At 37.7% G+C, this 24017-nt stretch overlaps 2 protein-coding genes across 3 annotated transcripts; one reads left to right on the top strand and one right to left on the bottom strand.

The window, feature by feature from the left end:
• Positions 1–1985: 1985 nt before the first annotated feature.
• On the bottom strand, positions 1986–12255 carry LOC131322650 (pyruvate, phosphate dikinase, chloroplastic). The gene is made up of 21 exons (XM_058354047.1): positions 12098–12255; positions 11065–11392; positions 10441–10497; positions 9613–9846; positions 9161–9298; positions 8799–8961; positions 8469–8704; positions 8245–8373; positions 7910–8089; positions 7089–7226; positions 6307–6471; positions 6043–6204; positions 5868–5957; positions 5311–5449; positions 5008–5185; positions 4420–4549; positions 4024–4152; positions 3589–3726; positions 3399–3476; positions 2715–2806; positions 1986–2302 (listed from the first exon to the last, which is right to left on the bottom strand). The coding sequence occupies exons 2-21, from the start codon at positions 11371–11373 to the stop codon at positions 2260–2262; spliced, it is 2928 nt and encodes a 975-aa protein (XP_058210030.1). The 5' UTR covers positions 11374–11392; positions 12098–12255; the 3' UTR covers positions 1986–2259.
• A 6025-nt stretch (positions 12256–18280) lies between these two features.
• Positions 18281–23975, top strand: LOC131324483 (probable protein phosphatase 2C 35). 2 transcript variants are annotated; one of them, XM_058356459.1, is made up of 4 exons: positions 18281–19996; positions 22096–22227; positions 22770–22999; positions 23672–23975. In XM_058356459.1, exons 1-4 carry the CDS (start codon positions 19076–19078, stop codon positions 23673–23675), a joined length of 1287 nt encoding a protein of 428 aa, XP_058212442.1. In that variant the 5' UTR covers positions 18281–19075; the 3' UTR covers positions 23676–23975. The 2 variants fall into 2 exon arrangements, with proteins under 2 accessions (XP_058212442.1, XP_058212443.1); XM_058356460.1 differs by lacking the exon at positions 23672–23975 and having other exon boundaries at positions 18444–19996; positions 22774–23003.
• The last annotated feature ends 42 nt before the right edge of the window (positions 23976–24017 follow it).

Below are 24017 nucleotides of genomic sequence, written 5' to 3'. Positions count from 1 at the left end.
ACGTGGGAGGATATTATTGGTTTGGAGGAAAATTGAGAGTTTCCGATTCTGACGGGAGAGAATTTATTTTCATATTAAAATACATAGAATTGTTGTATGAGTAGCATTTTTAAAATACTTAGATATGATAATGACCACGTCAGCAGACGTCAACGGGATTTTGAGCGGGGTGGGTTGGTTTGACGGGCCAAAAATACTACTCACTACTACCAGCATGTCGGTTCCTCGTGCTTGAACCCTCTCAACATAAAAATGCACTACAAGGAGGTGGGCCAGAAATACTACTCACTACTACCGGCATGACATAAAAAAAATCTGTGTAAATTACTCTGTTTGGAACTCATGGAAAAGAAAAGAAAATTAAAAAAATTTCCCTTTGGGAGAGAAAGAGATCGAGAAGAAAATAAAAGTTTTAAGTTCAATGAATAGTAAATTTTCTCTCATATTTTCCTCCCTTTTTCTTTTCCTTTCCTTTCTTTTCTTTTCTATAAGTTCCAAACAGAGCCAGTTGAAAATTTATTGGGCCTATTTTTTTGTTGAGCTCATTTTTTTTGTGCCCACAGGATTCGCTTGAACCCTCTCAACATAAAAATGCAGCTGCCCCTAAGTCTGGCGCCTTGCACTACAAGGAGGTGCCAAATGGTGGTTCACATGATGAGGTTTTGAATGACGTGAACAAGAATTTCGAAGAAGGTTTCTTGTTCTGTTGGCTGATCAATGGGTACACTTCCAATTGGTGGTTTCTTTGGTCAACTTTAATTCATCAAGTTTTTTGGTTTCGTTTTTGGCATTTAGGAAATAGTGCAGAAATTACTCTGAGAAACTTGTTTCTGTTCCTTGTGCTCCATAACTTCTGGTAATGCATTTACTTCAGTTTCCATTGCTGGTGTTTTCTATGTTCTTTTGGTGTTTGATTTTGTTCGGCTTCGTAGGAGTCAGGGCGTCGGCCGACCTTTTGTTGGTGGCTTTCGAATGTATAATTTGTTTCCGTTTTCTGGCCGACTGTGTGTGCCCATGTCGTGATTTGAACCTGCAGAACTTTTTTTTGTGATATTGAATCACTGCCATTTTCTGGCTTTAAGAACACAAATCGCTTGCGTGTCATCAGTTTGAACACATTCCTGTGTTGTAGGTTACTTTTGGAGAATTCGAGATGCAGATGACGCTTTATCCGTGGCTTAGTTTTCTTGGTCTACTAATACTAGGGAATTTCGGAAGAGAAATGCTAAGAACACAACTTTAAAACACGAGCCGGTCGATAAACGTGGGTCCGGATACATTAGATGGGTCCAAAAACAGTTGTCTCCGGAAGTTGTGTTCCTAGACTTGATGATTACGAAATGAGAAGACCAACATCGAGCAACTTAGTTCGTTAGCTCTCTTGATGCGATCTAAAAGCCATGGTAAACACTTGAATCTTTTTCAAGCGGCCGGTGAGAATTCTGTCCCCTACGTTCATATACCATGTGACTTGTGAAGTTTCGTTCTTGCGGGTCAAGGCGTGCTTGCTCCATTGGAGGTCTACTAGCTCGGCTGGTGCCTTGGTTTCTTAAATCATTTTTTGGGTTCCTCATCTGTGTGGCTTTGACCTTCAATGATCGACCGCTTCACTTTTTTGTAATGTCTTGGCTTTCACTGGAGCGAGTCTTCTTAATATTCTCGATTCACAGCAATTCTGGTATTTCAAAGCCTTGCCGGAAAAGTTTAGTGAAGCTTTTTTGTGTGTCTCAATTGAAGCTTTCTCGGGTTTGGCCGTCTCATGGCAATCACTAAACAGCTAACCAGTTCCTGAGGGAATTTCGTGAAACGATGTGAAGACCAATTCCCTGGAAGATGACTGCTACTTTTTATCTCTTGGTTTTTTGTGTATCGGGCTACTACTTTTATCTTGCTAGACTGAAAGAGTCGAGAGGGGGCGGTGAGGCGTAGTGGTCCTCTCCTGGGTGTAATCATAGAACCTGCAGATCTGCAGACGACTCCCGAAAGGGGTCAAAGAGCCATAGCTTCTATACTTCCTATTACATTTGAATGCCTCTCAAGAACGTACACAATATATTTCCTATCATTTGCAACCAATTCTCAAAATCCGCTTCTTGATACAAAGACTGTATGCTATATATACGTATGAATGTATTTTCTATGGTGATTCCAGTTTAATGTTTTTCATCTTATGAACACTATTATAATTTATTTACAACTGCACAAGGTTTGCAGAAATTGTATGGAAGGTGGAGAGCTTGTCTTCTCGAAATTTCTTCTTCAAACAGCAACTTGAGCTGCAGCTAGCCTTGCAATAGGAACTCTGCCAAGAGACCATATACGTAAGGAATATAAAGCTCAATCTAGGCATCTAGAGGAAAACAAAAAGTCTAATTTAGACTCTATTTGGATCATGGATTGTGGTGCAAAATAGCGGATTTAGGGCTCTCATTTGACGGAGGTCAAAATTTAATCATCTAGAAAAAAACAAAAAAGTCTTATTTCGAATTTTGACGGAGGCCAAAATTCATGTGTCTGTCAAAACAACAAAAGTCTGATTTAGACCGCATTTGGATCATAGATTCAGGACCCTCGTTTGACGGAGGCCAAAATTTAGGCGGTTGGCGAAAAACAAAAAGTCTAATCTAGATTGATATACTCTTATGCATTCTAATGAATGGAATACAATCCATGATTCAAGCAAATTAAGATACAAAAATTGAGAGATTATGCACCTGAATGGAGAACATGAAACATAATCAAGCCCAGCCTCTGCAAAGAAAGCAACAGAAGAAGGCTCCCCACCATGCTCTCCACATATTCCAACCTGTTTTTGTTGCCAAATTATCCATGAATATTAACATATAATTGCAAGACATCTCAAATGTCAAAACTTGCAGCCCTTATTTTGAAATCAGGCCGATTGAAGAAAATTAATCACGTGGGATGGACGGAGAAGGCTAGATTGGCCGAAAGATAGTTATCACTCCTTCACTTCATTATATTCTTTTAATCTTCTGTTTTAGTACCTATTCCGGTCTATAAATCCCTCCTTGATCCACTTATCCAAAAACAGCCCATGTGATACGTTGCAGTTAAGTAGGAATTTTGTAGCTCTTTAAACTGACAATATTCCAAGAAATGCATGAAAATTTATGCAGAAAAATGCAGAAAACAAACAACTAGACAAGGCAGCAGCACCCTGTTAATTTGGTTCATTCGGAGCAATAATAAGATGCTCAAGCTTTGATAAACCACTCATAAAACCTATGCACTCTTCTGAAAGGAGATTCTGACAATTATGCAGTCTAATTCCTCATAAAAACCCAAAATACTTAAAAATAAGCCAAATGTTTATAAGTTAGGTCCATCAGTTCAAGGAACAGGCCTTATCATACAGTGTAAAGTTAGACACTGACCTTCAAGCTCGGCCTGGCTCCGCGACCTTTTTCTGTGGCAATCTTGATAAGTTGGCCAACACCCTTTCGGTCGATAACCTGGGGAATTTTCTCGATCACTTTAGGAGCTTTCCAATTGATCAAGAAGTTTACAAGTATATGAGGGGTGAGAATATGGAATTCATTGGTTAATGGATCTGATTTGACACACCTCAAATGGATCATGTTGGAGAATTCCTTTGGATAGGTATATGGGGAGAAACTTGCCAACATCATCTCTACTATACCCAAAGGTCATTTGTGTCAGATCATTGGTCCCAAAGGAGAAAAATTCTGCTTCCTTTGCAATCTGCACATATCAGTTAGAAGATGAAGAACATGAAACCATAGATACCATTGTTGGTGAGAAAGGGTGCAAAAAGAAAAGAAAGAAAAATCCCTTTCACTTATTAGGACAACTAAAAGAGACGAGAAATGGAGAAAACAATGATAACCCTTTCTTTTCTTTACCTTTCTCGCAATCCAAAGGGGCTGTTAGTGATAAGTTCTCTCATTTAACTTAACAAAATGTAAGTTTGATAAGTGTCTCCGAGAATTTTACCATAAGACTAAACACAAATGGAAGAGAAAGTTCATCACCACGTACCTCATCAGCAACAAGGGCAGCTCTAGGAATCTCAATCATGGTCCCTACCTTGAAGCTTAAGGAGGAACCCATCTCAGAGAATACTTTTTTTGCAGTACCACGAATTAAACTCACTTGGTGTCCTAGTTCCTGAAATCATATGTACCAAAATCGATGAATGAACATCTATAATACAAGCGAATTTGGATGATATCAAGATCAGTCAAAAGAAATAAACTAAGGTTAAATTTGTTTGGCCGAGTGAAAAAAGAGAGGTTAAATTTGTTTGCAGCACCAAACTTTCTTTTCATATTCTATAGAAGAGCAAATCCAAGAATTGATGTAGGGAAAAAGTGATAAGACTTATTCTATCACGTTTGGAAGTAACAGATAAAGAGAAAAGACTGAGACTCATGCCTGGGGACTTCCAACAAGTGGAACCATTATCTCTGGAAAGACTGAGACTCCTTGATTCATCATAGACACCGCAGCCTGGAAGATAGCTCGAACCTGCATCTCAGTCAGCTCCGGGTATGATATTCCTAGCCTTTTTTCATATAGCAGAACCCATTGTAAGTAACAACAGTTTTTTTATGAAGTATCCGGCCCAATGGACCTACTAATAAGTAACATCATTTCTGTACGTATACATAAGTTATTTCACTGTGCGTAGACTAAATTGATAATCAACATACAGATGTACAAGTGATGAAAAGTTTTGAAAGAAACATACTCCCTTAGTCCCCATTTATTTCTGCATTTTCACTACTCTTTTTTTTGAACGGCGCATTTTCACTACTCAATGTCCAAAAAATCATCTATATTAGATGATTTTGAAAACTTCGTACACAAGAATTAGTTGAGATCATTTGAGTTTTGTATAGACATATTTGTTAGTTGAAACTATTAAAAGGCATGGCTCTCAAAACAAGACAAATAAATGGGGACTAACGGAGTGTTTCGAAAAACATCAAATGAAGGCTAGCATAAGAAGGGCTGCCAAACCTGCAACCTCGGAATCCAAGCATGGGGTTTACTTCTGATAATTTCTCTATCCTTGAGTAAACCTCATCTTCTGTCATGCCAGTGTCTGTGGTCAGCTCACCGACAATCTGATCCAGGTCACCTTCTGGTAGGAATTCATGAAGGGGAGGGTCTAAGAGTCGAATTGTCACTGGGAGGCCTGAAGTATATATCATTCTTAGTACTGACTGGTGTATTTTACCAATGGCATAAGATTGACTCTACACATTACTTTAGGCGAAGATAAATATTATGTGTACTAATATTCATGGAAGAGAAAAGTACCATCCATTGCACGGAAAATGCCTTCAAAATCAATTCTTTGATAAGGCAACAGAAGGTCTAGTGCTGCCTTCCTTTGTTCTAGTGTTACTGCCATTATCATCTTTCTCACAGCCTTTATCCTCTCATCAGAAGCGAAGAACTGAAATAGCCAAAATGCATAAATAATTCAAACTATTTAGAACTATGAACATATCCAATGCAACATTGCATTGGCTAGTGGAACTACAGAACAGACACCTGAAGGTTTGAAATAGTAGTAAATATGTTTATCCTCTTGTCAGAATGGTAACAATCTAACATAGAGACAGAAGAAATCCACAGAATCCCATTAAGAGAGATTACTTTCAAACATCTTGGTGCGCCGAATAGTTGAACTCATCAACTAAGAGTGTGACAGGATAATTGATATGTGAAATTATAGCATCTAAAACTTCTGTTATTGGCAGTTTCTCATGTCGATTATTTACTTGGGAAATAAACTTCTTACATCTTTACTAGAAGTCTAGGACACACGGAAGAAGAAGAATGCTGGTGATGAAACAAAGAGAAAGACCTACCATGTGCTCAGTTCTGCAAAGTCCAATGCCTTCAGCACCATTTTTTCTTGCTGTTACTGCATCTTCAGGTGTGTCAGCATTTGCCATAACCTATCGGGCATTAGATCACTGATTAGTTTTGAACTCTGAACAATATATTCCAAACACAGCTCGTATGAAATAAATGGCCGAGCACCTTGAGGCGCCTTAGTTTGTCAGCCCAAGACATGAAGGTCTCCAAATCACCACTTAGAGCCGGAGGAGAAAGTGGTTGTTTACCCAAGATCACTTCACCCGTAGACCCGTTTAGTGAAAGCCATTCGCCTTCGTTTATTACCTTGTCTCCAATTACCACAAACTGCACTACAGAAAATGAAGAATAATTCACTCTTTTGCTAGAATAAAAATCTACTCCATATTCATAATTTACCCATTCAAAAAAATGCATTTTGAAGTCTACCTTCTCATCATCATTCACACGGATATCAGCACAACCAGAAACACAACACTTTCCCCACCCGCGGGCAACAACAGCCGCATGAGATGTCATGCCACCTCTAGCCGTCAGTATCCCTGCAGCTGCGTGCATACCCCCCACGTCCTCTGGACTGGTTTCAGTCCTCACCTGTCACCAAACATCAAAAATTGGATTAAGGAAGTTGGTTCCACTATCACAGCTTGTAGACTAGAGTAGAATGAATTGAATTGTGACAGGAGGTGATTATATTGTCTCACTAGTCTCTTCCCCATCTAAGGAATGCCTATCAGAGCTTCCTATACAACTTAACAAGCATGTGTATCGGAACCTATAAGCCTAATATGCGATGGAGACATTTAGGTAGTGCTTGGAAGTAGGGATTTAAAATGAAAGGATTTGGCTTCACTTATTTAAGAACTTAACCCTTACTTGAAGATCGTATTGTAGTGTTATTGCCAGAATGGATTAGAGAGCTTTAGATTGATGAATTTGAAATTACTTTGTGAATACAGTTATTTGAGATCCTTCCATAGATTGTCCGATTTTGCACATCTTTACTTTTACTATTGAATCTCCCACTCAACAATGATCACTCTGCCTCCAATGGTTAGCATTCCCCACATTTGCAAAAACTCAATCTCTGATATGTTCATATCAAAACCACTCATCCAAGCGACGCATTAGGCAACATGACTCAAATCCACGTCGATCAGCTTAAGCAACTGTAATGGAAATGATTAAAGTGAAGATTAATAGGAACGTACCATGATGACACTCTTTCCTTGTGCATGCCATTCTTCAGCATCATCAGCACTGAATACAACCTGGCCAACTGCTGCTCCAGGAGATGCAGGCAACCCATTGGCAAGTACCTTGTCTATGTAAGCTGATGGATCTTCAAACTACTTCAACAATCAAGAAGTGACATTAGATACCTCATGCCTATTCCCACAGAGGGAATTTTGCAGTGGACTGAGATGAAAAGGATATTACATTGCACATGATATGCAAGAGAAAACACAAAATGTTTGGAATGTAGGACAGAAAATCAACTGTTTCGGTAAGGGTCTGTTTGGTATTATTTTTGTTTTCTTCGACATTGTATCTGTTAATGTGTTCGTATTTCTGAAACAAAATCAATGGAAGTTCGAAATCACTAGTTTTCATATCAGTTCCAATTTTGTGCAAAAAAGGTTACCAAAATGTAAAGCACATATTTGTCGTTTCCCAATAAGAGATTTGTGAAATAGTGCCAAAAACAGTTTTTGGAAACAGTTGCCCAAACAAGTTTACAAATGTTTGTCGTTTCCCAATAAGAGATTTGTGAAATAGTGCCAAAAACAGTTTTTGGAAACAGTTGCCCAAACAAGTTTACAAATGTTTGGACAAATGAAACAGAAAACAGTAAATAAAACCGATGGTGAATAGACTAGAATACAGAGGTCTGCAACTGTTTAGTAGTTGTGAATCTGTAATCAGTGTGTCTCAAATTAAAATGTCCATTAGATAAATGAACTTGATAGTAGAAGGGATGAACGAAATTTCACTACGGTTGTAGTTTCGAACTTCTGCGACAGACGCATACCTGGGGATGCAGAAGTTGGTCAAGATGCTGCGGCTCCACCATCTTAATTGCAGTGGGAGTGTCAACAAGGCCTTCATTTACCATGTCCACAGCAATCTTCACTGCACCTTTTCCTGTACGCTTTCCGGCCCGGCATTGCAGCATCCAAAGCCTATTTTCTTGAACAGTGAATTCAATATCCTAGGTCCACCATAGATAACAAAAGCAACATTGTCACAATTTTTGCCGAAATGAAGAGATCTGGTATGTACTGTTCAAATATAAAAAACAAATGGAAATTGTTTTTTTGATAAGAATGGAGAGTGTTATCTTTGCACGAAAATGAGAAATTTCACCATCATGTCCTTGTAATGTCTCTCTAAAATTTCACAATTCTCCACAAGCTCCTTGTAAGCTTCAGGCATGCAACTTTTCATTTTGTCCAAATCCTCAGGTGTTCTGATTCCGGCTACGACATCCTCTCCCTATTCAGAAGTATTAATCAGCTAATTTGTAAGTTGTGCTAGAATGATCCATATAATGATGTAAACTACAAGTAGAAAGATAATGGTTTTAAGACCTGGGCGTTGACTAAAAACTCGCCATAGAGCTTGTTTTCACCAGTACTTGGGTTCCTAGTGAAGAGTACCCCTGTCCCTGAAGTGTTTCCCATGTTCCCAAAAACCATGCATTGAATGTTCACTGCTGTTCCCCTTAGTCCGGTTATCTGGTTAATGCTTCGATATTTGATGGCTCTCGGGCTGTCCCAGGAATCAAAAACCGCATTAACAGCCAACTGCAACTGTTTCTTTGGATCTGCGTATGAACATAAGCAATCATAAGCTTGACCCCTTCATTTTCTTCTTTTGTTGGAATAAGAAGTTGAAATGTGGATAATGTTACTAGGTACCTGAAGGAAACTTTTCACCCTTTGCTTCAAGGTAGACATTTTTGTATTGTTCCACCAGCTCTTTAAGGTCAGAAGCCGAGAGTTCAGTATCAAGCTTAGCTCCTTTTGCATACTTCAAATTTTCTAATTTTTCCTCGAATAGTGAGTGCGGAATGCCCATTACCTTTGATACAATTTTTTGGAGAATTTCAGAGCAAGAAAATGATAGGCCAACTCTATCAATCTTGACTCTTATTAAGACATTTTAGCCACAAAGTGGACAGAAAACTAAGAAAGAGAACTCCTGTAAGATGTGTCTCAGTAGAAAAGGTTTATGCTTTACTCAAAAAATGTAATGATCCCACATATAACGCGACACTTACAACATCCCCAAACATGTCTAGAAAGCGTCTGTATGAGTCATAAGCAAACCGCTCTCCACTTTTTGCAGCCAACCCAGAAACCACTTCATCATTCAGTCCAAGGTTGAGAACAGTGTCCATCATACCCGGCATGGATATCTAAATGGTAAATATGGAAACAGAGTTACTATATACATTGAACAAAAAAAAGAAATAAGCCAAAGGTAGTTACAGTCCTACAGTAATGGTCTCATACTTTCATCTTCCATTGGCTCAAGCTGAGTACTTTCCGAGTGATTGTAGCAAAAAATAAGTCATTGTAGATATAACAAGTTTCTTATCTACTGTAAGATGTGAAGAATATTTCGTCTTGATTTGAGCCGTGATGGAAATAAGAAACCCGTCAGAATTGACTGAAATATTTCGTCTTGCTTTGTACCTTTGATGCACCGTTGAACAGAAAAGGAACTTACCGCAGCACCAGATCGAACAGAAAGGAGGAGAGGCTTGGAAGGGTCACCAAGGAATGCACCCATGTCCTTCTCAACACTCTCTAAGCCTTCCAGTATCTCTTCCCACAGACCCTCTGGTAGCTTTTTGCCATTGTTCTGATACTCTTGGCATGCTTCTGTTGATATGGTAAGCCCGGGTGGCACTGATAAACCAATGCTCGCCATCTCTGCCAAGTTCGCTCCTTTACCTCCCAACTATATCCACGCATACAAATTCACGTCTATCAGAAGTTCAAACTAATTTGGAATGCCAATTCACAGTGTTAAATGTATACGGAGCAAACCACTTATGCAAGTTACAAATTGGACAAGTTGATAGAACAAGCAAAAGAAGAAACTTAGATTAAGAAGAAAGTCTCTTTCTGCTCATAATAGTTGCTTGCTAGCTCTTTCAAGTGACAATGTCCTTACCAGGTTGTCTAAAACGGAAATACGCATTGGTGCTTAACAAGTAACAAGTTGCCCCTTCAACGTCACTCAGAATTAGAAAGACTAGATTACCACTCATGGGTTTCCATCACCTAAAGGGAAAAAAAGAAAAGAAAAGAAGAGTTTTCCGTTCATCTGATTGACCCACAAAATTACCCAAGAAAACAAGTATTAAGAGCAATAACAGAAATTTGGAGTCGTCCCATCTTGGTATCAGAATGGTCCCAACTAATTTCAATACGGCAGTTCCATAGGAGTAACTTTTAGAGGTGGTCATAAGGCGTGAATTCGAGAATAACCATGGTCCACGGACAAAGATAAACATAGCTTTCTACATGTAGAGGGATGCAAGTTACTCACCAAGGACTTCATGCCTTTGTTGCCTTCACTCTTTCCCTTGCCAAAGGTAAATACGCGCTATGGCAACATTCAAAGAAAATGGAATTAGAAGTTACAACACTAGTTTGAATAAACTAAACTAAAAAAAAATGGAAGAAAAAAGAACATCAATGGTATAATGGCGTAGGGATGGCGGCGCATATTGAAATCCCACTATGAGCCTTGCAAATGATGGCCTAACGAATCGATCACTTTGAAGCTCAATTCTGAAATGACTTAAGAACCCAAAACCTTTAACCAGTAGAACTACTTCAGCAAGATTGAGCATAATGTGATGGGAGAGGGAAGACTGAATAAAACCTAATCTTTTCTTTAAAAAATGAAAAACGACTGCAATTATAACATTGATGTTCTATTGCTTTTGACAGCCCAAAATTTACAACCAAAACTTTTTTTTTTCTTCTCCTGCAATGGGTATCGAAAGAATAGAATAAACGAGAATGACATGCTCACTCTCCGAACTGATCAAATGAAAGTCACGCCCTCACTCTCAATTGTCATGCATTTTTAAACATTGTTAATGAAACTGCTACTAAACTTGTTTGTATGGAGATCAAAAGAACTAGTCACATGTAAATAACATACCTTTTTCGTAGTTAGGGTTGGATCTGATACCGGGGTTCTTATGGCTTTTGATCGCAACCGGTTTCCGATTGATTGCTCCCCTTTGTTAGGAGTCAAGTGGGTGAAACCATTGGCACTGCTATTCAGTTCCTGACAGCGAATAAGCCGAACTCGACAACAGGATGATCGGCTCACGTGAACAGAAGGTCGACGGTTCACTCGAAGTGAACCAATCTTTTTGTGATCTACATACTTGTGCTTCAACAATACTCTTTCAGCATATACATCACATGTTGACCTTATGAGCATTTTCTTTACAATTGAAGACATTTCCAATTATTCCTATTCCCTGCTTATATAGAGATACACACAACCCATTTGTCAATACGCCTCAATCAATTCAAGTATTCATAATTCACTGCGAAAAAAAAATATCGAAAAGTAAAAGAGGTATGGCATGCATCTATAGATGGACCGAACATAGATTATTCGTGTTCTAAGCAGCTGAAACTGGTTTCTCTATGAACAGTCCAGTTTTAACAAAAACTCTACTTGGTTTTTGAGCAAACTTCTCCATTTTATGGGACAAAAAGCTTGTTCATGCATATAAGCTTATGGATCTGTGGCATGCATCTATAGATTCTGTAGAACCCCAAGGTTTTGCTCGCACGTTCAACTTCCGCGGCCAACCCAAAAAACTCTTGGACCACTGGACGTTTGCTCTATTTTGAACTTCAAGGATCAGAAAGAATGCACGTAAGCTGGACCAGACACCCGGTTATCAAAAGAATCTAGCGGATACCGTGGATATCTCATTGTTTTTGACTCATGATAAAATCTGAATCATGTAAAATATCGGCACACATTGATACAAACTTATCCACAATATTGGCTTACAGGATCGAATGATTAAGCAGAAAGATCAAGAAATGGAACAGTGCTCAATCTCAAGTCATAGTAAGTATTGATCTTTTTCTTTTCTTTTCTTTTTTCTTGATAATTGTGCAAGTATTGATCTTGGAAGTTCTTGAAATTGTTTCAAAAAATTGCATACCTTGTTGGGTGTTTGTGCAGATAAGTAATGGAGAGGGTTGAATCAACTGGGTGTGCCCAGTTTAGGCTCAGAAGTGATTCAGTGGAACAGAAAATGGCAGTTGGAGGTTTTTTTTTTTTCCTTTTTTCGGATTTTTTTTTATTCATGAGGATATTAAAAAAAAAACGAGTGGTCGAAATTCCAATTATGGCGCTAAAAGTGATCGAGAGTTTGACTATTGGTTATGTTTATATGAACTCCCCAAACTGCCCCTGCTCTAAATTGTCTTGAGCTGTCGTTTCTAGCTAGAAACGGTTACGACAAAGTGCTGACGTGTTCGAAAGGTATTGGATTGTTGCGCTGATATCAACTACCTGATTCCCATTTTCTTCTTTATTTTTTGTCCGATAGAATGTTACTATGTTAATATTTTTTAGATTACTACGACGGCCACACATTCTATTGATACGAGGTCCATAGACCGAACACCAAGGTGAGAGGTCCACCCAATTCCAGTTGAGTGTGGATAAACCCTTGGCAGTTGGCACTCAAATCTAACACAATCTCTTTTGTTTAATTTATTGGTATGTACAAATTAGTTTAGTACTCGTAAATTAAATTTTATTTCATTCTACTTTATTTTTATTCTATTTTAATTTGAGCTTTTTTTTACTCATATCAGTAATGAGGTTGAAATATTCTTGTTAGTTTTTTTATTAATTTTTCTTGATGGAAAAATGTATAAACAGAACTTGTTTGTTAGGTTTGCATTAAAAACAGATAATTTGTGAGATTGTTTTTATGGTTTCTAAGCTTTTTCAAGTCAGCCGCCGTGCCGCTAAGGTTCATATTTTTTAAGTACTTATTTTTTGTTTTACGAGACATGTCATTCTCTCATAATAAATTGTCTTTAATTCAAAAAATAAGTACTTATCAAATTGTTTTAGTTAGTGGAACACACCCAGGGCCGGCCCAAGAGACAGGCCTTGGGCATCCAAAAAACCCCAAAAAAATTAGGGGCACTCCCATTATTTTTACTATTAGGCTTGAGTAGGAGTCTTTTTAGCCCAATAGGAAAAAAAAATGGCCCAATCTGATTTTAAAAAAAGGCCTAGACAAAAAAAAACTTCATTCAACCTAAAGGCCCAAACTAAATTACACAACATTCATTAGGCCTAAAGGCCCAATATAAGACCCATAATAAAATAAAAAGGAGATCGATTTTTCGATTGGGTTTTTTGGCAAGCCTTGGGTTTCCCGTCTGGTAAGAACCTTCCGCTATTCAGTGTTTTCTTTCTCTGTTCTCTTTGTTCTCTCTCTATCGATAGTTGATGTAAATGGAAAGGGAAAATGAATTGGGTTTTTTATTAATCAGCTTGTTGTTCTCTGTATCTTTAAGAACACTTTTTTTTTATTAGGTCTTAGGCACTAAAAATCCTTGAATTGGCCCTGAACACACCCATCTATAATTTTTATTTTTTTGATTTTCAAAAAATTCAAATATTTTGATAAAACTAATACTAACATTCAGAGAGAGAGAGAGAGAGAGAGAGAGAGAGTACTCATAGTTGTAATCATAATTGTAATCAAAATAAGCCTAGAACTAATGACATTCAGAGAGAGATCTACACACCCATCTCTACCACTTGATCAAAGATCTTTTAACCTTTTTATTGCTTTTACTCTTTTTCACAACATAAAATACTTAGAGCACTGCTATTCGCAGCCCTTTATTTTCTCTCATAGCCCGTTAAAAATTTTCAATTATACTTGATAGTTAGTTACCGAAATTGAGATATATTTTCAGCATCCAATTACTGAAATATAATATTTTTTTCAGCAGCTATTTACCGAAAATATATGTTCGGCAGTTATTTACCAAAAGTTGAACATATTTTCGACATGTAGTTACCGAAATATAATCTTATTTTCAACAGCTATTTACCGAAATGTTATGTATTTAACAACCATTTACCGAAATATAGTGTGCTATGGGAGAAAATAAAGGGTTGCGAATAACAGCGTCCAATACTTATTATTGCTTTTACTTTGGCTTCGGAAGATCATTGGAATTCCCTTTGCAACCACAGTTTACTGCGAGACCAGGGTGACTGAAAAATTCCCTTCAAGGTTGAATTTCAAAAAACTAAAGTGTGTTAGCGTTTGTGCAAACGTAGACAGAAAAAAAAAAAATACTCATAAGTTTGGACTCCGTCATATATTGAAGGAAGATTTGTTGTAACCCGGTAAACACTATCTCATGGGAGCAAATACTATCTTTAAGAAAGCAGCTTAATTAACGCGTCTCGAAATGATTTTGCATTCTAGATTTTCCTAAAGAGAAACCGTTAGTTTGCAATTCCAGGAGATCAGTTTTTCAAGAATTTAAAGACAATATTTTGCAATGAGGAAGAGCATGCATTATTAACGGGGCCAATAGAAAACAACTTAACAGCTGTTCTCTCTCGTGCGCTCTTTCTCTCACTTGAACAGGTCATTATTTAAGCTTGGTTTGAAAATTTAACGAACTTTTAAAATATTTTTGAGATTGGCTTGTTTATGAAATTTATCCATCTCAAACGAGCTATAATCGAACCGAACACAACTGTCTCAAGTAGCTTAACCATTAAACATCATAACCTGAACGAGTCGAGCAGTAGTTTGTCCGAACTTAGTTCAAAAGCTTGACGAGCTTCAAAAAGATTTTCAAACGTGATTTGAAATTTATGTAACAAAGAGTTCTCAAACGAGCAAACATGAGCTCGAACTTGAGCGGTTTTGTTCGGTTACAGCGCCTTACTGAAATGTGATTTGAAATTTATGTAACAAAGAGTTTTCAAACGAGCAAACACGAGCTCGAACTTAAGCGATTTTGTTCGGTTACAGCGCCTTACTGATTATGATTTGTTTCCCCTCTCAAAACCAAATATGGGGAAAACGCATGGTTTCCTTCTTGATTATCAACCTACTGAAGGTGCAATTAACAAGACCCTTTCTAATTGACAGTAACGGAGCCAGGAATCTTGTTCAGACGGAGCACTCACAATAAATTAAAAAAAATTCACAGTAAAATATAACAAAGAAATATTGAACACAAAAATTTAAATATTATCTATTAGGCACAATAACTTGTAGCATAATGTATTCAAAAGATTAAAAACATAAACAAAAGAGTCTAATATTCGTTGATATTTTTTTTTAATTAACCCCGACTATTTTTTAATCCTGAGAAATTATTAGTAAATGTTCAAAAAGGGTGATAACGATTAAGGATCGAGTTTTACATTTACATTTACGGATCGAATATTAATCATCTATTCATATTTGCAAATTAATCTTGTGCGTATACATTTTTGACTAAGGAACTTAATCTGCCGGTCGTCGTCTCCGTTGTTGTCTTCGTCTTTTTTCCGACTATCGTCTCCATTCTTTTCTTCATCTTCCTTCCAGCCGTTATCTCCGTTTTTCCATCGCCGTTCTTCCCCTCGCCGGTCTTCTCCTCGCCGGTTGACATCTCCTCGCCGGTCTTCCCCTCGTCGGTCTTCCCTTCGTCTTCCTTTTTCTCCACCTCCGATTCTTTCATTTCTTTCCCAAATAACACGTCCTAGTTCAAGCATCCTTCTCTAAAGGGAGAGAGAAAAATAGTGATTAATCAACTAAAAAAAGACCAGTATGCAAAAGAATCGGATAGTATATATATTGGTACCCTTCGTCTTCTTTGCCTGTCCTCCATTTCTTTTCTTCAACACATTGAAGTCACCAGCAACTGCAGCATTTCACACCATTTTAGGGGGAGTGTGTGTGGCAGTGACGTTCTTTTGTGTGCAGGCCGAGAGATGATGGTGGTAGTGTATTCATATGTGTAGATCACACTTAAGATTCTAGAGAATTTCTTGATTGTCTCTTCAGGGTAAGTTGGAAATTAGACTTAGCACAATCCTAGTGAATTTGTATATCAAAATAGAAAGCTCCCACCGTATTGAAAAGACTCGAGGAGCCACTCTTGCAATCAGAAAGGTCTCACCATTTCAAAGGAAATAATATCTTCTAGTCGGAAACGTTGAATACATTCCAACTTTGGAATGTTTTGTAATCTTCTATGCTCTTTAACATTCTAGTTCATCGTATCTTATCGTTTCTCTAATATTTTCTATCTAGAATATTATACTTCTTTTTGTAGGGTTAAAATTTTAGGATGGATGAAGTATTTATTTTTATTTTTTTGTAAAAAAAAACCTTAGCTAAGAGATACTCCGTGACCAATAAATACAATTTTTTTTTGAAAATTGAATAGATTTTGTATAAGTCACAACAGACTTATTTTTTGACTTATTTTTGTAGGAAGTCACTAATTTACTGTAATGGGATAGACAGATCTGGAAATGGAAGAAGGAAACGGGGAAGTAGAAAATGGGGAAGAAGAAGAAAAGAAAAGAAAATAGTAGTATTTCAATAATAAATGATGAGATAGATAAAATCTAAGTTACATAATGTGCGGGCTTGTGCGGGAGCGTAAGCGTTTTATGAAACCTTCTAAAAAGACTAAAATTCGTAAGAGTAAGAATTGAGAGCGCGAGCTCGGAACAAGAATTGAGAGCGGGAGCGGAAGCGAACCATTTTGAAGAACTATATGTGACTAAGGGTTAAATTGAGAGTGTTATTTGAGTGTTGAAAGAGATGTGTGACTAAAATGAAAAAAATGCACTAGTCATTAGCATTTTTCCCTATCAACTGATGTACATACTCTGAGACCCCTATCGCTTGAAAGTTATCTAATGCAAGTCAAATGTTTCATGGCCCTTTCAAAATTCACAAATGATAAGCACACACCTACCAACCACATCATTCTTACATATGTATGGATTCCACACATTTAATTGTGGGGTGGACTTTCGCAGTGTGTATTCCTAATCTTTTGAGACTTTATAAATATAGTGAGAGAAGTTTCGCAGATGCACAAACAATGATTCTAAAACTAAACCCAAACACCCACCCACACACCCAAACTCATATGAGAGGTGGGTGGTGGGCCCTGCACATAAGCGCACACTTTTGTGCAAGACCCACCTCTCATATGATTTTGGGTGTGTAAGTTTGTGTGTGTTTCGGTATGACACTAGCAAAGTTGATACACAAATGCCTAGTCGTATAAGTCTGTTTTAGAATGAAAAAATGAACACGACTTATTTATCTAATGGATTGGAGATGCTCTCATGCTATTCATGATTAATGTCTAATTTCATTAAAGAGAATAAGTACTTAAAAAATAGTAAGAATCTTAGCGGAAGAAAGATTACTAGATGTATACATCACAAATTACATGTTTTTTTTTTTCATTATTATTTTCAGGCTTCCTTTTTATAAGTACACATTTTTTTGGTCCTTTTACGTCATTACATGTGAACTCCTGTGTTATTCATAAACGGATAAAATGTCCATACATAAAAGGACAAATGTAAAATTGCATTTTAAAAAGGGTAATTTACACTTATACCCCTGTACTATCACTAATTTAAAGATACATCCTTTTTACTTCAAATTTAAACACTTACACCTTTGTATTTTGAAGTGAAAGAAGGAAAATTTGCACTTACACCCTTTACATTTTTATGCACAAGGGGTGTAAGTGCTTAAATTTAAAATACAAGGAGTGTATCTTTAAATTGGTGATAGTATAGGGCGTGTAAATGCAAATTTCCCATTAAAAAAGTATGATTATAAAAGAATTGAGCCAAAAAATTACTACCAGAATTTTATAAGGTTGGCATGGTGATCAAGACTTTTAAGATTTAATGATTTACTTCCTTCTAAGTTCTCATGTTCGAGTTCGAAACCTCACAAGTAATATCAACTCTTCGGAGAGACATTTGTTTCGACTTTAAAGTAGGCTCACATTAGTGAACGATGAGATTAATACTACAAAATTAGACAAGACACGCGTAAATTGACGCGACAACCCAAGTTGTGAAAAGGAAAGAAAAACTACCCAAATTTGATTGGGGCGAAACCTTTTGTTTTTACCCTATCACAAAAAACATTAAAGAAAACAGGGCCAACCATTAAAATTGTATGAGCATGCTGTCTAGGTAAATGCAAATGACCAATGTCCCATATTTTTCTTGTCCTGCCCTTTTTGTCCCTAGTCTGCAAAAGTCACTCTCCCCTGTTGCTTTTGTAATTTGTATTTTTCTTGGAACATGAGTTTTCCTCAGACAAGCCCTCCCCTCCATGCACAATCGTACATACACTATACACCAAACCTATACGTAATCCCAATCTTTTCTTACCTTCTCATCAGATCAGACCCCTCCTCTCTCTCTCTCCCTCTCTCTCTGTGTAGACTGTTGTCGGTTGTTTTCATTCTCTCTCTCTCTCTCTCTCTCTCTCTCTCCCTCCCTCTCTCTCTGTGTAGACTGTTGTCGGTTGTTTTCATTCTCTCTCTCTCTCTCTCTCTCGGGTTTTCATTTCTTGTCAATTCTTTGCTTTCAATGCTTCACCTCTCCTCTTAAAAGCCTTTGATCTCTTTACTGCCAAAACCCACGAGTACAAAATCTTTTGATAGAGACCCCACTCTTCAATGAGATTCTTTGATTAAAAGCAAAAGCAAAAAAATCGGTGCTTATTAGGGTTTCTTGCTTCTTTATTTTTTACCCCTTGATGTTCTTTTTTCCTTTTTCAAATCGGATTCATCACTTTGATCCTTTCTTGTTAAAGCGGTTATTCGTAACTTGTAGAACTTTTCCAAAAAATCCTTTCCTTGTAACCATCTTTAAAGCAATCCTGTTCAATTTTGCTTCTAGTCATGTTGATCTTTGATTCTGTTGGTTCTGTGCAAAAACCCAGATGTAACTAGTGGCAATGGAGGATTTACGGAGTACCCAGTGTCTGCCAAGAATTGGATTTCTTTGAAGGTTTGGCTCACACGCTCTGTTTCTCTTACGCGCTATATATACATTTCGACATTTTGTTAATTAGGGTTTGCGTACTGTGTTTGAAAATATGGGTTGTGTCCATGGGAAGTGTTGCTGTGGTCAGTACCCAACATCTTCAGATGGTGAGAACAGGGATGTTTCAGAATTGGGTCCTTACACTGGCCAGGGAAAACATATACTTGCAAATAGGTCATTAGATTGTGTTGTTGTTCCTTCCCACAACTTCCGGTTGGAGTATTCGGTCCTCACTCAGCGAGGGCACTACCCGGAAACCCCCGAGAAAGAGAATCAGGACAGTTTCTGTATCAAAACCCAAATTCAAAACAACCCAAATGTCCATTTCTTCGGTGTGTTTGACGGGCATGGCCAATTTGGTACCCAGTGTTCTAATTTCGTTAAGAATAGGTTAGTGGAGATTCTATCTAGTGACCCTACGTTGTTAGATGACCCTCTTAAAGCTTATCATTCAGCATTTTTAGCAACAAACGAGGAACTCCATAACAGTGAGATAGACGACACGATGAGTGGAACAACTGCTATTACTGTTCTTGTCATTGGGGATACGCTTTATGTGGCGAATGTGGGTGATTCGAGGGCTGTGATTGCAGTTAAGGAAGGGAATCGGATTGTTGCCGAAGATCTCTCTCACGACCAAACGCCTTTTCGGAAAGATGAGTGTGAGAGGGTGAAGCTTTGTGGGGCCAGGGTTTTGAGTGTTGATCAAGTGGAGGGGCTTAAGGACCCGGGAATACAGTCGTGGGGTGATGAAGAGACCGAAGGTGGTGACCCGCCGAGGTTGTGGGTTCAGAATGGGATGTACCCTGGGACTGCATTTACGCGGAGTGTAGGGGATAGTACAGCGGAGAAGATTGGTGTGGTTGCGGTTCCAGAGGTTTCAATGGTCCAGCTTACTCCTAATCATCCATTCTTTGTTGTTGCAAGTGATGGTGTTTTCGAGTTCTTATCAAGCCAACCTGTGGTGGAAATGGTACGTCATTATTAGATTACCTTCATCAACGTCCTAAACTGAACTGGGAATGGCATTTTTCTTCCCCTTTTGTGTGGTTATATAGAGTTCATTTATTGCGTACGTCCACCTTTTCTGGATCATGTTCCACTTTTCATATGTTGCTTGTTCAATTAAACATTGTTTAACAGTTGAATTTTGGTAAGTTTGTTAATATGGTGTGGTCATTACCCTTTATAATGTTTAAGTGGGAATGGATTTTATCCTTAGTATTTTTTCTTGGGTTATAGATATTTTATTGTGTACTTCCACCTTTTCCTGATCATGATTAACTTTCTGTACATGTTCTCTTCAATCTTGTTCAACTGTTGAATTTGGTATGTCTGTTAATATGGTGAGACCCAGGCCAGTTTTTGTTTTCTGTAGTTTTCCGCATGATGATTACATATCTTTAGAAGCTTATGACCCCTTTAAATTATTATTCTAATCCTTCAGATTTTTATTTGTGATGTGAATTGAAAAAGCTTATCATTTTCTATCCCGATTCATCTGTTGATTTCAGAAGTTCTGGTAGGGTAAGGCCCTAGATCTAACTCTTGTTTTTTAGTAATTTATTCGGTGAAGTGAATCATTAAGGGGGTTCTTTGGTATGTGAAGATGAGTAGAACTGTGACTGGCAAACTTATCCTTCATTTTGTCGTCAAACTTATCCTTCGATGGCATGGAATGGAACTGTAGAAGTAAACTATGTCTGAATGGTAAACTCATTTGTGTGTATGGACAATGGTTTATTTGTGGAGGTTGAGAGCATTACAATGACTGCAGTGATTTCCAGTCAAATACAGGAAAAGGAAAACTTGAGAGTTTGTCAGTATACACATAATAAACAAGATTCTGGTAAGAGCTATTAAATTGCCCGGTTGTGTTGTTTTCATTATGTAGTTGCTCGAGTTGACGGAGTATAAACTTGTAAAGGTAGGTTCTTAGCTGATTGAGAAATTCTTTAATGTTATACTTCATTGCACATTGAAGAAGTTCAGGCAAAATGATTTTCAGGGAGAAATCCTAGTTCTAATGTCAAAACATGAATTCGTAGAAAGGCTTACTCGTTCTAAGGTGACACACTTAGCAGTGATATACTGGTGCCGCTTTTGAGTCCACTCCGTAAACAAACTACCTGCAGTGAGCTAGGTTACCAGCTTTGGTGTGCTTGGTAAATTATGCAGTTCCAACCATATCTTACATGGATTCAAAATGCATTAAGTATGTGACCCAAATGAAACACCACAAGCCTGGGTATCTATGTGAGCTCGGATATGTATACTATTTCATACACATCTTACCTGCCCCCCAGGGGAGAGATGGTATTACCATTATTATACAATTCCATGATACTAAGAGAAAGTTTGATTTTGTGCTTTTAGGATAGATTCAAGAATGTGCTCCAAATCCTTTGGACTTTGGATATGAAAAGTGTCTCATATGCTTTCCGTAGCAAAATGCAGTAAGTCACACCTTAGGAATCAGGATGTTGTCTCGACAACAAAAGTGGTGGTATTCTTGGACTCTTTGAACCTTTAAAATGTTGGTCTGTTCGATTTCAATTCAGTCAGTCCAGATAATTCTAATGCCTTGATTTCATTTATGGGGATCCGTATTTGTCTGCCTGGCATCATTTCTCTAGCTATGTAATGCTCTATAGAAGTATGTTGTTGTTCTAGCGTGTTTTTCATGCAGAATTGGCATCTATGGAGGGAAATCGTTATGCTCCTAAACTATTAAAGGGGATCCATATTTGTATGCCTGGCATCATTTCTCTAGCTAGGTAATGCTTTGTAGAAGTACGTTGTTGTGCTAGTGTGGTTTCCATGCAGAATTGGCATCTATGGAGGGAAATTGTTATGCTCCTAAACCATGATGAAACACTATCCTTTTTGGCATATTAGATGATGGCTTGAACTTGGGGATTTCTTTCCGTCTTAGAGTTTGGACATTCACTTTTTATGTCATGATATTTCGTGGGTGGCTTATTTTCTTGTTCCCTAGGTTGTTCACTACTCTCAATGGTCCTGATGTCTGCTTTTCTTGTTTCTGTTTTTCCTCCCCTTTACCCAATGTAGGTTGCAAGCTATACAGATCCTCGAGATGCATGTTCTGTTATTGCTGGTGAATCATACAAACTGTGGTTGGAGCAGGAGAATCGGACAGATGATATAACAATCATCGTTGTACAGATTAAGGGATTGTCTAATGTATGAATCATGTATCCTTCCTTCTCTAACAATCTTCCTTCTTTCTCTTATTCTTTACTGAACTCACTGTGAGTTACTGTCTTGAACCGGCAACTGTTACACATATTTAAATATCCTTAGATGAATGTGTGCGTGTGTGTGGTTATCAACTTATCACAATCAGGACACACCTACATGTAATAGTGTCCCATTAAAGAGATCAAATGCCGATTGCAGCTGATTGTTTGATTACTTTTGGTTTATGATATTTCTTGTGTTATCCAAAACGGGTATATTTGCATTAATTTCGTTCTTCTTAACTTAATCCCCTTTCTCTCCTAGCATGGTAGAAATATTTGTAACACCGAAAAGAACTACCAATTGTACCAGTAATGTATTTTGAGTTGCCATGTTTCACATTTGCCCGTTACATTACAGAAATATTGAAAATACCTATTGTAGGAAACAATAAAAAAATTCAAATACCCAACCGAACAAGGCATATATATTTTTCTTTCATTGATTATTCTTTGAACGACTAATATATCTTCCTTTTGTAATAGTCAGGTGCCAATTCCATAAAAGTAAGAAGTGGAGTTAATATCCAGCCTAATGCATTGAAAATACGGAAAGGAACTCCTGATACATTTGTCCATCCGGCAGCTGGGTCAGAAGTTCTCGGCTCATTGAGAAGTGATTTTTCTGATCTTCATCCTTGTCAGCACAATGTTTCACCGGATCAAAGCCCAGGACGGGTTGTCCCATCTCCTGCACTCCCCTTGCCTTCAATAGTGTAAGTTTCTTTGGCTCTTTTTATTTGCCTTCTTTTTTTTTTCGTCGGCGGGATGTTATTCCAACTGAAAAGATACATGACAAGGCTCAAGCTGCCATTTCTTGAAATCTCTCTTCTGATTCAGAATGGTGGTGTAATGTGCTTCCCGGTGTGCAATTAGTTAAGCATTTTAGGGGAATATGAGTTGATGTAACCTGCCCAATAAGGGCTTTACAATCCTCTAACAGAGCGACTGACAAAGAAACATAGCCATGCTAAATGTCTCCCACATCCAAGGAAACCCACTCTCCCAACCAGAGAGGATAAGGAAAAAACCATGTGGGTTGTTTCTCTGGCGCCTTCTCTTTTTTTTTGTCATTCTTTGTTGTTTGTCCTCTCTTTGAAGTGATTAAGCTAATGACATTTAGGAAGTTTCTTTCATCTTTACTTATTTGATTTTGGCAGGACTATGAATCTGGCTAACAATTTTTAACAATTTGCCTTCCTACCTTTTTAACATTTTTTTTCTGGCCTTCTAAAAAAAATCGTAGCTTTTCCCATTACCATGGAATATATGGTTTTGGCAATTAACAAAGTCCAAGAAGAAAAAGGTAGAAAAAATGGCCGGTAAATTTAAGTATTTCACGGTTGCTGATGCACTTTCTTACCAGTAACTTTACGAATATATGGCAGGTAACTGGAGATTAAAAGTTGGCTTGCGATCATAGATCATAGTGGTACACTCTTAAATGCCGGTAACACTAACCATTAACTGCATAGAATAGAGGTGAGTCAGAGGAGGATGTTGTACAAGATGTTAAGAGGGTCATGGAGTTTCTGGGCAGGAAATTTGGTGTCACTGATAATTGTGTAAGTGATGTAAATGGCTACAATTGTATTCCATTGCAGGTAGGAAGAGGAGCAGATTTCAAGATTAGAAATGTAAAAACTCTAGCATCTCTACATTTGAATGGCATAATTCATGGCATTCCTTTCATGTTTCTCTCTTGTTCTTGTTCTGCCAAATTTTTTGGAGTTG

Source organism: Rhododendron vialii, chromosome 4a (assembly GCF_030253575.1).
Source record: "Rhododendron vialii isolate Sample 1 chromosome 4a, ASM3025357v1".
NCBI classification, from domain to species: Eukaryota; Viridiplantae; Streptophyta; class Magnoliopsida; order Ericales; family Ericaceae; genus Rhododendron; species Rhododendron vialii.
This window is presented reverse-complemented; position numbering and strand designations above follow the sequence as displayed.

Bases quoted from the DNA above. Each gene is read 5' to 3' on its own strand.
- LOC131322650 (XM_058354047.1), bottom strand. From the start codon at position 11,373: ATGTCTTCAATTGTAAAGAAAATGCTCATAAGGTCAACATGTGATGTA. The intron at 10,498-11,064 runs GTATGTTATTTA...ATGTTGCCATAG, and splicing joins CAACCCTAACTACGAAAAAG to CGCGTATTTACCTTTGGCAA. The intron at 4,153-4,419 runs GCATGAGTCTCA...ATATGATTTCAG, and splicing joins CACTTGTTGGAAGTCCCCAG to GAACTAGGACACCAAGTGAG.
- LOC131324483 (XM_058356459.1), top strand. From the start codon at position 19,076: ATGGGTTGTGTCCATGGGAAGTGTTGCTGTGGTCAGTACCCAACATCT. The intron at 19,997-22,095 runs GTACGTCATTAT...TACCCAATGTAG, and splicing joins GCCAACCTGTGGTGGAAATG to GTTGCAAGCTATACAGATCC. The intron at 22,228-22,769 runs GTATGAATCATG...CTTTTGTAATAG, and splicing joins AGATTAAGGGATTGTCTAAT to TCAGGTGCCAATTCCATAAA.